Source organism: Myxine glutinosa, chromosome 2 (assembly GCF_964187855.1).
Source record: "Myxine glutinosa chromosome 2, kmMyxGlut1.1, whole genome shotgun sequence".
NCBI lineage: Eukaryota > Metazoa > Chordata > Myxini > Myxiniformes > Myxinidae > Myxine > Myxine glutinosa.
In genome coordinates, this window is record NC_136262.1 from 79,896,800 (window position 1) to 79,910,721 (window position 13,922).

General features: G+C 41.0%; 1 protein-coding gene across 5 annotated transcripts in view; it reads right to left on the reverse strand.

The window, feature by feature from the left end:
* The window catches only part of ATP2C1 (ATPase secretory pathway Ca2+ transporting 1), a 138,125-nt gene that overhangs the window by 69,132 nt on the left and 55,071 nt on the right, over nucleotides 1–13,922 (reverse strand). For all 5 annotated transcript variants that reach the window (XR_013622697.1, XR_010983384.2, XM_068107945.2 and 2 more), the window contains 3 exons: nucleotides 13,629–13,695; nucleotides 6,828–6,952; nucleotides 140–237 (listed from right to left, as the gene is read on the reverse strand). Coding sequence is in view for 3 of the 5 variants with exons in the window: in XM_068107945.2 (XP_067964046.1) it covers nucleotides 140–237; nucleotides 6,828–6,952; nucleotides 13,629–13,695 (290 nt within the window). In the remaining 2 variants the exon portion in view is untranslated. The remainder of the gene's footprint in view (nucleotides 1–139; nucleotides 238–6,827; nucleotides 6,953–13,628; nucleotides 13,696–13,922) is intronic.

Sequence of the window (13,922 nt, forward strand, 5' to 3'; positions counted from 1 at the left end):
CAATGGTTGTCTGAAGGTTAAGAATGCTTGATGTAATTGCAAACAGAGTTTTAAGATCCAGTTTTACATGATGGCAAATTCACATTATATTTAGATAAACATTTGCTCAAGAACAAAAACAATGGACAGGAATTCTTACATCAGCATGAAGACCATCTGCTGTCCAAAGGCAAGTCACAGTCATTTCATTTTTGGTGAGTGTGCCCGTTTTGTCCGAACAAATGACATTGCAGCATCCTGCAGAAAAATAAATAAATAAGGAATGAGCCAAGCATTAAAGCAATGCTCTTTCGTGGCAAATACAGTGCCTTCCATAAGTATTGGAACAATAAAGTCAATTTGTTATTTTCGCTGTATACTCAATAAATTTGAATTTGAGATCAAAATATGAATGCGAGGCAAGAGTAAAGAAGGTCACTTTTATTTCTTGGTATTTCTACAGATATATGTTTTACCATTGCAGAACAGCAGCACTTTTTATGTTCAGTCCACCCATTTTGGGTAAGCACAACTATTGGAACAGATCAACTTAAAAGTAAATTCAAGTAGTACAATAGTTAGTATTTGATTACATATCATTCATCATTATCATATTACTTCGAATGCAGCACAGGGATGTTCAGTCACCCATTTCTTCCTGTCAAATGCAGACTGGCACAACTGTTGTGCCTGTGACTTGTGGTCTACCTCAAGCTGATGTACCCACGAGCTACAGGGGCAGCCTCAGAGCGGTTTCCAGTCCGGGCCGGGGTTCATTCCTCCGTGAACATAAGACACTTAATTTGAGAGCAATCTGTACAGGTGTGTTGTCGGGCAATCTCCAAACGTGCCCAAAAAGGGAGTGGTGGCTATGCGAAATGGTGTTGTAGATGTCATCGAGACCGGTTTTTTGTGATATTGTCTTGATAATGACAAAGTCAAAACATTTGACTCCAAGGATGTGACGCTGACACCTCATGTGGAGGGCCTGGAGTTTTCGCCCGTACTCTTATGAGCAACGTCCAGGATCTGGACCCATACAGGAGGACGAGGTGGTGAATACTCTGAATTTTGTTGATAGACTGCAGATACTGAATATTCCAAATAAACCACACTCAGTAGTTTATTTCAGCGTAGTCCAGTTCCATAAAGAGTGCACCGCCAACAGTTTTTCCAAGGTCTCCTGACACTGACCCAGGATCCAGGATCCAGTCGATGGCACAACAGAATAAAGCTGGAGCGAGGATGCGGCCTTGGCGGACACCCGAGGTGGTGAGGAAAGATCCGGAGACAACACTTCCAATGCGTAGCCTTGATGTGGTACTGTCATGCAGGTCCCGGATGAGACGGAGCAAAAATGAAGGTGTTCCGGCTGCTTCCAGGGTCTTCCACAGAGCACTTTAACAGTCTCTTAGGTTGTAAAATAACCTAAGCAACTGTTAAAGGGACCATAAAATATTGAAAGGTTGCAGCCAATTGGAGTCATCGGCCATGTGGAGGTGAAGGTACGTATAGGCCTCAGGCTTCAGACCTCTGGTGTCAGCATGTAGGCCAGTGCAATTGGAATTATCCAAGCTATATAACAACAATGTATTATATATGCACATAAGCAGTATGCATGTTTTTGCGTCACGTACGTAACTCAGGTTATTTTCTATTTTCGGGAGCGATCGAGGTAGCGGTCTGTTTTTTTGTATACCAAGTCGAGGCTCGTATAAGAGCTAACACATTGAGCATATAATAAAGCTAGTGGGAAACAAGAGGGGAGATAGAGGGAAGCACAACAACAGCAGCAAACAGGAACATCAGCAGATCTGTGGGAGGGAGAGAGATGGGGTGGGGTACACAGGATACACAAGATGGACACTACAAGGACCTTCAGGAAAGAAAATGGAATTTGAAGGAGATATATTTGGGGTGGATTAATGGGGGTACAAAAAAAAAATCACGGTTTTGGAAGGGGGAAGATAAGAGATGGTGGTGAACAGCTATTTTAAAGACCTAGAGGGAGGAATGGGATTGAAGAGAGTGTGGGAGCTTGCTCCAGAGGCGGGAAAAAAGAGGAATGAAAGAGTGAAGGTGAGCAGAGAATCTTGATTTTGGCAGTTTCACCAGAAGAGGGCTGCTGACAGATCTTGTGCATCCTGCAGGAATATTTGGGGAACAGAGTACAGACAGAGCAGAGAGAGCTAGGCCGGAGAGGTGGTTTAACATGTGTAGAAAAGATCATGGCTTTGGATGGGGTGTGACCTGATATGGAGGTGAACAGCCATCTTGAAGACCGTAGGGAAGATTTGGATCGAAGAGTGTGGAAGGTGGTTCCAGTTCCACAAGCGGGAAAAGAGAGGAATATATGAGTGGAAGTGAATAGTGGTTTGGGATTGAGGAAGTTTCACCACTTCCAGTTGCAGCTCCTTCCCTGTACCTTTTGTATTGCTTTGAGAAATATTACAACATGTAATTTTATGTGCTCCTTCCGTGTTCTTCAAAATGGTTCCTGCTTTCATAGAATAATAAATGTTTCATTCGAACCACTGTGTGAAGACACCATTGGTACGACTTCTTATTCAAATGTGGAAAATAGGCTTTTAAAACGGGCAAGTTTGTGATTCAACAGAAAATTTTTCCTTCAAAGTAAATACATTATTACCTTTCCAACGGTACCATTTGTATTATTCTACGCCAGCAGAAACCCATTAGAATGATGCGGGATGGAGGAACTCGGCTCCTTTTATATCTAGATAAAAGGATGAAGGGAATGGAAGTAAACTTTGCATTATCAAGTCACTAATTCATCGCTATCATTTCCTGCATAGGATATTGTTTTATTGTAATGCGAGCAGTGCTGCAGCCAGCTGTACCTGTCAGCACAGCTTAGATTGAGGCCATGCCTCCCCCATGTGATTGATTTACATTCGCTTGATTATAGCTCTTCCACGAGCCTCGATTGTGTAAAAAAAAAAAACAACATAATTTGCATACTAATCTGAGTTCCAGGCCAAACCGGGACCCGGTAAATTGTTGCCAAAATTACAGAGCCGGATCCATACCGAGTTTTTGCTACTAAGTCCCAGCACTACATCCAGTATATTATGCATCTTATTTTAAAGTGCACATATCATCAGCACAAACAGGATAACACAATGTAACTAATGTTATGTGATTTGTCAAGCCCATTCCAGAGTATAAAAATAACACAATAGAGCAATGAATAGTTCCATAGACGTTCAGAATGAAAAAAATAAAATAACACAACAAAGCAAACCTTTTAATTTGAGGTGGCAATTTTTGATTTCTCCACGTCATCAAAAGTTTAAGTATTTTTCCATTCTTGTGTTTGTCAAATTTCCACTCGTTATTTTATTGTTTACGTGTTTTGTGTGTTCATAGTTAGTTTTAGTTTGTAATCCGTGTAACTTGTAATTAATTAATCGTTTTCTGTTCGCTCCGCGTGCACGACCTTGTAACCTGAGGCTTCCTCAGTCGGTGTTTTTGTTAATTTATGTTCTTTCCTTCACTGTATTGCTCGTTTCTTAGATTTTTCGCTTCTCCCCCGAACATCTACTCTTTGTCTAACGCTTTAAATACCCTCCCCCGCCCCAAAAAAAACAAAAAAAACATTTATTTCCTTTTCTCCACGTGTGCTGTTCTCATCTTGTGCTTCTGTCCACGTGCTTCTCTCCACGTGCGCTGCCTTTCCCCACCCCATTTATCTCCTTGTCTTCCACCTTTTGCCCTGTTCACGTGACACGTGGTTGTCCCTCGAGGCTCCCTCTCCCCGTCGGTATTTTGTGAATATAAGATTGTTTTTCACGGTTTTGTTTAAATATTGTTTCAACTTTCCCCTGCAATGATTTATTCAATGGAATATTACAACACACTGTTTTTCTTCCTGTTTAAAAGGCTTTTCTCAATTTCCTCTTCAATTCATTCCACTTCAAAAAATATTCAATCTCTGACAATTCTTCCTCCCTACATGCTCTAAACTCACCTTCATTCCACCCCTCCTCTACCGTTTTTAAACGGATCTCCGACTTGAAAATCACAAAAAACACAATTTGTTATAAATGTTCGTTTTTCATTAATCATCCACTTTCTATACTCCCCCCTCACACCTCCCCTCCTAACCTCCCTCCTCCCCCCTCCCTTTTAAATCCCCCTCCCCCTCGCCCCTCCTCTCCTAAAATCCCCGCTCACCCCTCCCCTCCAAATCTCCTACTTTTCCCCTCACCTTCAAATCTCCCCCCAGCCCCTCCCCTTCAAAACTCCCCCCCAACCATCCATCAATCAATCATCTGGACTGGTCTCCCATCTCAACTGCCTCTGACATCAACTCTTCCTGGGAATTCTTCCAAAATAAACTGCTCTCTCTCATGCACAGATTTATCCCATCTCGTCTTCAGTTGTCGTACCCTTCCTCCCGTCAATGGTACACTGAAGCTTGTGGTGAGGCAGTTGCCATGAAGCAACTTGCCTTCACCTCATGGAAGGCTAATGCAACTGAAGGTAATCTCAGTTCCTTTCACAAAACTCAGAACAAGTGTCTGTCTACCCTCAGGAGTGCCAGGAAGCACTATCTCTCCACACTCAAGAATGAACTCTCAAACCTGTCTCCTTCCTCCAAATCCTGGTGGCATCTGGTCAAATCTGTTCCTGGTGTTTGTTCCCCCTCCATCCCCGACCTTACCTCAAATGGCTACAAAGTTGACACCGCACGTGACAAAGCCGAATGCCTCAACTCTGTGCTTGCCTCAAAATCTTGTGTGCCAAACCCATCTCTCTCGGTACCCACCTTAACCAGTCAAACCCAGCTGCTCCTTCCTGGACTCTGTGTCCATCTCTCCTGACAAGGTGGAGAAGTTTTTGTCAACCCTCGACTCTGATTCTGCAACTGGACCAGACGGCATCAGCCCACAGGTATTAAAATCCTGCTCTGCCGCTCTATCTCACCCTCTCTCTGTTCTCATCACCCTCTCTTTTGCTCAAGGTCATCTGCCATCATCTTGGAAATCAGCAAACATTACCGCTTTACACAAAAAGGTGCAAAAACAGCGTGCAACTACAGACCAATTAGCCTGCTCCCAATTATCAGCAAAGTCATGGAATCCATCATTGCTTCGGTTATCAAATCCTTCCTCTTCTCCAATGGCTTGATCTCTGATCATCAATTTGGATTCAGACCAGGTCATTCTACTCTGGACATGCTGCTTCTGCTGTCTCAACAATGGATGGAGGTCCTCAATGCCAAACAGGAAATCAGAGCTGTCTCCCTTGACATATCACGTGCCTTCGATACGGTCTGGCACCCCGCTCTGCTCACTAAACTCTCCTCTAATGGTATCCATGAAAATCTCCACGCATGGCTTGCAGACTTCCTCTCTGGACGTAGTCAACGTGTGGCCCTGAATGGATTTCTCTCATCTCCCCTTTCCTGTTCTGGCTGGAGTTTCTCAAGGTAGTTTTCTGGGCCCTGTGCTTTTTCTGGTCTTCATCAATGATCTCTCCGACTCTCTGGAAAATCCTTTGTATCTCTTTGCTCATGACTCCACTCTCTGCCGCTCCATTCCTCATCCCTCAGATCGGCAGTCTGCAGCCTCCTCACTCTCTGCAGACCTGGACAAAATCACAGACTGGTCAAACAAGTGGAACATGTCTTTCAATCCTGACAAATCTCACACTCTTACTATGACTCTTTCCAAAAAGACCGACTGGACAACCCTCCCATCTACTTTCTCAACAATCCTCTCCAAGAAGTTCTGTCACTCAAGCTTTTGGGTCTTATTATCTGCCATGATCTTTCCTGGGAAAACCACATTTCCAAGCTGGCCTCCAAAGCCAGTCGACAACTGGGCATCCTCCGTCGTGCGACGTCCTTCCTTGGCACACCTGATCTCCTCACCACATAAAAGGCTTTCATCCGCAGCTCAATGGAATACTGTTCTCCCCTCTGGGCTCCTGCCTCACACCTCGCTCGGCTTCACGCTGTTGAAACCAAAGCTTTCAGAATGATTGGAATCTCCCGCGATGAAGCTAACTCTGAGGGCCTTTCACTCACTCACCGCAGGCAGGTTGGTGGTCTTTCTGTCTTCTACCGACTCCTCTCCGGCCTTGCTCCCCCAGCTCTCTGTGCTCTGTCCCCCAAATATTCCGACAGGTCGCACAAGATCTGCCAGCAACCCTCTTATGGTTAAACTGCCAAAATCAAGACTCTCTGCTTAACTTCACTCTTTCATTCCTCTTTTCTCCCACCTCTGGAACAAACTCCCTCACTCTCTTCAATCCCACTCCTCCCTCCAGGTCTTTAAAACAGGTGTTCACCACCATCTCTTCCCCCATACAAAACCTTGATCTTTTCTACCCCCACTAATTCACCCCAGATCCACTTTTTTGAAATACCAATTTCTTTCCTGGAAGTCCTTGCAGTGTCCAAGTGTTTTATACTTCTCCCCCCCCCCCAACCCCCCCCTTCACTCGTCTCCTCCCCCAAGCCCTCTCCCTCCCACAGATCTCCCGATGTCCCTGCTCTCAAATGTTGTGTTTGTGTGCTTCCCCCCCTCTCCCCATCTTGTCTACCGCTCCCCTTGTTATATGTTTTATGTGTCTTTCACGTTTTGTGTGATTAATGTTAGCTCTTTCACGAGCCTCGATCTTGTAACCCAAAAAAAAATAAAAAAATCTTGTATCCAAAATCTTGTAAGATCTTGAATCCCCCCCCCAAAAAAAAAATACAAGCAAATAAACAGCACAAAAAACTGTAATATTATAATAAATTTTAAGATCAACTGATAAACCCTCATAAGATATAAAATCACCAGATCAGTCCTGATGAGAATGGATGGGCATCATACCAAGTGCCTCGACAATAGGCAGCTTCTTCACAATGGCGTTTTTCTTTGACATACGAATCACGCACAGTGCCAGTGAGACGGTGACTACAATAGGTAGACCTTCTGGAATAGCAGCCACTGCAAGACTGAAGCACCAAAGAAAAAGAAAAACAACATGCATGTTGTGTGCAAAAATAAATTTACAAGAGTCATCGCAATCAGCTTGCCAAATAATGTACACTTATAATACCTTCCAAAGCTAGTTGGAGACAGCAGAATATTATGCAACTATTCAGCAAGGATCAAGTATTGTGCAAGTAAAAGAGGAAAGATAAGAGGAGATAAATAGATTAAAAAGAAGAGTGAGAGAGATAAAAGAGGAGGGGAAGAGATAAAAAGAGGGATATTCACGCACGCACACACACACGCGCGCGCGCGCACGCACGCACACACACGCACACACACACACACACACACACACACACACACACACACACACACACACACACACACACACACACACACACACACACACACACACACACACACACACACACACACACACACACACACACACACACACACACACACACACACACACACACACACGTACTGTTTTCAAATAACTCAAATTTCAAATTTTTCAAATAACTTGTCTCTGAAAATAAGTTGAAATTGACAAAGGTATTCGGTCTCCACAATTATTTATTTCACTGTTAATATTAATAACAGAACATGTTCATAACAGAACATGTTCATAACAGAACGAAATTTCAGCTTCCTAGCTCAAAGGATGGCTGAGATATCACCCAGACAAACAAACAAACAAACAAGAAAACAAGTACACATTCAAAGTACACCGCCCCCATGCCAAATAATTAAATATCCTCCAGCGCGGCATTGCCGGGGCGCCATCGCCATTCAGCTCATAGATACTGTATTTGGAGGGAGATGTATGCAATAATTGATTGATTAATTGCATAATTAAAATCAATAAAAGATCGTCATAAAATATTTTCTTAATCAATTGGCTAAATCAAAAATAAACCACTCGTGCTTCATCCGAACATGCAACTTTAAGAAATTTAATAAAATAAGTCATTAATAAAAAAAATTAATTTATCAACCTATTAATCAATAAATAATGAATCGATTAATTGATTAATCAATAAATCAAAAATACCCTTTACACACAAATCACTTGGTCATTGTCATGTCCAAATATCAGCTTCCTATCTCAAAAGGTGCCTGTGATATTGCCCAGATGAGAAAGAAAATAAATAAATAATTAATAATGAAAATAAATAAATAAATAATAATCATAAAAAAATGAAATAATTAATCAATTGCCGAATAGAACACATAAACCACCACCATTTCATCAGAATGTGTAACGATCTAAAAAAAAAAGAATTCATCATTAATCAAATAATTAAATAATTAATCGATTAATTGATTCATCAATAAATAAAAAATAGCCTTTGCAGCCAAATCACTTGGTCATTGGCATGTCCAAATATCAGCTTCCTAACTCAAAAGGTGCCTGAGATAATGGCCAGAAGAGAAAGGAAATGTATAAGTCCTTAATTAATCGCTAATAATTAAATAACTCATCAATTAATTGATTAATCAAAAAACAAGAAAACAAACAAGTACAGATACATTCAAAGTACACCACCCCCATGCCAAATAATTAAATATCCTACAGCGCTGCATTGCCGGGGCGCCCCCGGCGCCCGGCAATACCGCATTGCAGCTCATTGACACTGCATTTGGAGGGAGAGGTGCACAATAATTGATTGATTAATTGCATATTTAAAATCAATAAAAGATCATCATAAAATATATTCTAAATCAATTGGCTAATAGCATAACTAAACCACTAGTGCTTCATCCAAAGATGTATCTTTTAGAAATTTAATTCAATAAGTCATTAATAAAAAATTAAATAATCTATTGGTTAATCAATAAATAATTAATCGATTAAATGATTAATCAATAAATCAAAAATATCCTTTATAGCTACATCACTTGGTCACTGTCATGTCCAAATATTAGCTTCCAAGCTCAAAAGGTGCTTGAGATATTGCCCAGATGAGAAAGAAAATAAATAAATGATTAATAATGAAAATAAATAAATAATAATCATTAAAAAATTTAATAGTTAATCAATTTGGCTAATATAATACATAAACCACCACCATTTCATCCGAATCTGTCACTTTAAAAAAAATAATTAATTTCGTCATTCATCGAATAATTAAATAATGAATCAATTAATTAATTAATCAATGAATCAAAAATACCCTTTACAGCCAAATAACTTGGTCATTGTCATGTCCAAATATCAGCTTCCGAGCTCAAAAGGTGCCTGAGATATTGCCCACATGAGAAATAAAAACATAATTAAAAATGAAAATAAATAAAAATCATACAAAAATGAAATAATTAATGAATTCGCTAATAGAACACATAAACCACCACCATTTCATCAGAATCTGCAACTTAAAAAAAAAAAAATTGTCATTTATCGAATAATTAAATAATTAATCGATCAATTGATTGATCAATAAATCAAAAATAGCCTTTGCAGCCAAATCACTTGGTAATTGGCCTGTCCAAATATGATCCTCCGAACTCAAAACGTGCCCGAGTTAATGGTCAGAAGAGAAAGGAAATTTAATTAATTAAATATATACTTAATTGATCGCTAATAATTAAATAACTCCTCAATTAATTGATTAATCAAAAAACAAAAAATTCACTTTTTGACAAAGGACTTGCTCACTATTGTGCCGAACTTTCAGCTTCCTAGCTCAAAGGATGGCTGAGATATCGCCCGGACAAACAAGAAAGAAAGAAGAAAGAAAGAAAGAAAGAAAGAAAGAAAAAAATAAAACAAACAACCAGAGTGAAAACCGAGTACTCCCTTTCAGCGTGCGTCACTGCCGAGCCTCCTTCGGTGCCCGGCAATGACGTTTTGCAGTGCCTGGAGATGGCATAGGAAAGGAGCGGTGTACAACAAGTACAGATACATTCAAAGTACCCCATGCCAAATAATTAAATATCCTACAGCGCGGCATTGCCGAGGCGCCTCTGGCGCCCGGCAATACCGCAGTGCAGCTCATAGAGACTGCATTGGGAGGGAGAGGTGTACAATAATTGATTGATTAATTGTATAATTAAAATCAATAAAAGATTATCACAAAATATTTTCTTAATCAATTGGCTAATAGCATAACTAAACCACTAGTGCTTCATCCGAAGATGTATCTTTTAGAAATTTAATTAAATAAGTCATTTATAAAAAAGTAAATAATTAATCGATTAAATGATTAATCAATAAATCAAAAATATCCTTGACAGCCACATCACTTGGTCACTGTCATGTCCAAATATTAGCTTCCCAGCTCAAAAGGTGCCTGAGATATTGGCCAAATGAGAAAGAAAATAAATAAATGATTAATAATGAAAATAATAAATAATAACCATTAAAAAATTAAATTATTAATCAATTCAGGCATAGAACACAAACTACCACCATTTCATCAGAATCTGTAACTTGAAAAAAAAAAACTAGGGGTTCCAGGGAACCTGAACTCAACTCGTCTATATCAATATGGTAAGAATATGCATAACAAACTATATAATTTATATGTGTGTTTATATGTGTGTTTTCAAATATCTTTAAGTGGCAAAAGGCACAAGTTTCATCAAATTTGATCAGTATTTGTGACTTTTAGAGCTTGGACGTCATCCAAACTGATGTTTATGGGTCAAGTCATGTCATAGGTCACGACGAGGTCATTTTTCGGACATCGTCAAAACCCGTAATATGTGTTGATGTTTGTTACATACTGTCTACACACCAAGTTTCAGCCTTCTAGCTACATTAGGAAGTACCAGATTGAGAAAAATTGATTTTTCAATATGGCCACCCTGCCGCGCCCATTTTTGGCAAGTCTTTTCTTTTCTTTTCTTTCCGGCAATCTTTTCCGGCAAGTAACAAACAAGAAAACAAACAACCAGAGTGAAACGTGAGTACTCCCTTTCAGCGTGTGTCATTGCCGAGCCCCCTTCGGTGCCCGGCAATGACGGTATGCAGCACCTGAAGATGGCATAGGAAAGGTGCGGTGTACAACAAACAAGAAAACAAGAAAGTAAACCACGGGAGTGAAAACCGAGTACTCCCTTTCAGCGTGCGTCATTGCCAAGCCCCCTTCGGTGCCCGGCAATGATGGTATGCAGCCCCTGGAGATGGCATAGGAAAGGTGCGGTGTATTTCACTCCGGTCTTCACTATGGACAAGTTTGAGGTTGCATAATCGATGTATTACTTGTCTCAATAAACATACAACTCCAGATGCCATTCTGCAATCCCTGTATGTGCCTCATCACGTGAGAACCTTTCATGAAGTGTTTAAGCATATTTGCTGGCAAGGCCTCCATGCTCCTCAGATATTACACACCATATCCTGCATAGCTGATGTGCCTGGATGCAAAGACATAAGGCTTCCTGAGTTTAACTGCCTGTACATGAAGAGGCCAATCACCTTCTTGTTCTACCATTACATACACCATCATAATAAGTACTCTTTTATGAAGACATCAACCCACATATTTGCAGCGTGACGTCTAGATGCCAGGTCTTCCAGCCCAGTCAAGAGATGATCATGGTGCTTTAGCTGACCTTGCCCGACAATATCTGAGTAGCTCCTCAGGCACCATGCACATAACTCTTCTATTCATTGGAAACTTATTTCTAGTTAGCATTTTGCACACACCTCCAAAGTCTGTGCCAGACTCTGCCATCAATGTTCCTACAGCATCCACAAAAATCAGCATATGTATTTCACCTAATCTGGGAATCAGATGTGGAAATCGATCTGGATGTGCCTGCTGGACCTGCACTGCAACCCTGTACAGTGGTTGATGAGCTGTGAATGAATGAATGAATGAATGATCGTTTTAAGGCCATTTTCCCCGCTAGAGCGGGGGTTAGCCTTGCGGGCCCCATGACAATCATGGTTCCCTGTTTGAGGCGATGTTTTTATGGCCGGATGCCCTTCCTGACGCCAACCCTTGGTCGCCTCTTACGATGCGCAGGGATACGGTGTACCTATTCTAAATCGGGGTACACACCGTGATCATTCATCCCAGCAAGCTGGTACTCAATTTGCCGACCTCGGAAGGATGACAGGCTGAGTCAACCCCCCTGGCGTTAATTCAGCGATCGACCGGGATTCGAACCCAGGATCCCAAGCCGGCACCCTAACCGCTAAGCCAACACCAGGCTTAAACAACAGTGTGAAATCTTGTACAGTTTCTTGAGTTAATTTCTGTGCATTGCTCATGGCAGTCATGATAATGTCAGGATGTGCTGGTGGCATATCAATTGGTGATATATAGAATGCTTTCGTTTTTGGCTCAGGAAATATCTCTTCTCATGACACAAACATGTATTATACCTATTAAACTCAGGACAATCACTCTTTGCAAAATCTGTCAAGAAAGTAAGGTTACTCTCACTAGCTCTCTGCTGTGACACAACCAAATGGGAAAAGATACTCAGCGGAGGAGCTTCCTTCCTCAGAAACTGACGTGGCATATCTGGCTTCTTGTGGCCATTGCATCTGACAATATTAAGCTCATCATCTGTTTGCTTTGTCATCTCTGTCTTCTTAAGGCCCGTGGTATGTCCTGTTCTTGGGGTGTTTTAACATCTGGTTGAGTCATAAGAACTACTCGCCTCTAAGCTGTTTAGTCTGGCTTAGAATCCCAACACAGCTATAAACTGTCAGTTCAGTGTTTCATAGGCAGGGTGATTCATCAATGTGTGTGCCATCCCTCGGATGGACGTTAAACTGGGGGACCCACCAGCATGGGTTGGTGGACATTAAAAATCCCATGGTGTCCTTCGTGAAGAGTAGGCGAGTATGGCAGCACCATGGCTAAGTGAACTAACTAGGCGAATGTCAGGCCTGGTGAGCCGGTTTGTGAAGACTCAGGCCAAGCTTTCCATGGCCGACACCACAAGGTGGGATAATAGTGGCCGTTAAAGAAGGAAAAAAATTGAGTCATGAGAAATGCTAAGGAATGGGTTGACAATTTACCATTCCGAGATGCTATATCTGCATCAAAATTGTCGACCCCGATCTGCACGAGACCACCTTCAGCCTTTAAAATCGCTGTACATTCACCAAGCTGTAAATATTGAATCTATGCAAATTACCCATGTGTGACAAACAATACATCAATTATGCAACCTCAAACTTGGCTATTGTGAAGACCTGAGTGATGTACAATATTTAGCAGCCTGACAATACTTAGACTATTTGCATATTTGTTCAGGAAGACATTTGGTATTTTGGTAGCCATTTTATGTTCTGCTAATTATCTCAAATTGCCCAATGCCGACAGAAGTCCAGTAAAATTAAGCAAAATGCACCAAAAAAAAAAAAAATTACGACACCAAAACAAGATTATTACATGAAAACATGGTTTGGCTGTCAGACCAAGGGCTCCATTTCACTATTTGACGTCGACAACAAACACAAGCAAAGACACGTGTGTGAACAAAGATACATGCTGGCACACACGTGTAAAAACACCGCACAGATGCGCGCTTGTGTAGAGACACACACACAGACACGATAAATAGCAGAACTAATAAATGTCAATGACAAATGAATTTTTCAGCCTGCAAATCTCTGCACATGAAGTGGATTTATGACTTTTATGGAAGAATGGATTTTGAGGCAGACAGTGAAGGCGATTATAAAGGGGTAGATAAAAAAGGAAAGAACATCATGGTCTTAGTTACCTGACACCAATAGTAAACATGTCCAGAATGTGTTTTCCTTGAAGCCATCCAATCAGCATGATGCAGCCTGGTAAAAAAAAAAAAAAAGAACATGCAGGCAAAATAAATAATTGCTGAAAATTTCTGCATATCACAACAAATAAATGGTGTACAAAGTTTCATTACCTCCACCACCAAAGGTGGATGGAGGTTATGTTTTCACCCCTGTCGGTTTGTGAACAAAATATTAAAGGTGGGCGCGATTCGGAAAATTTTAAGTCCGCTTACCGCTTATCCGCTCCGCCAGCCCGTGTA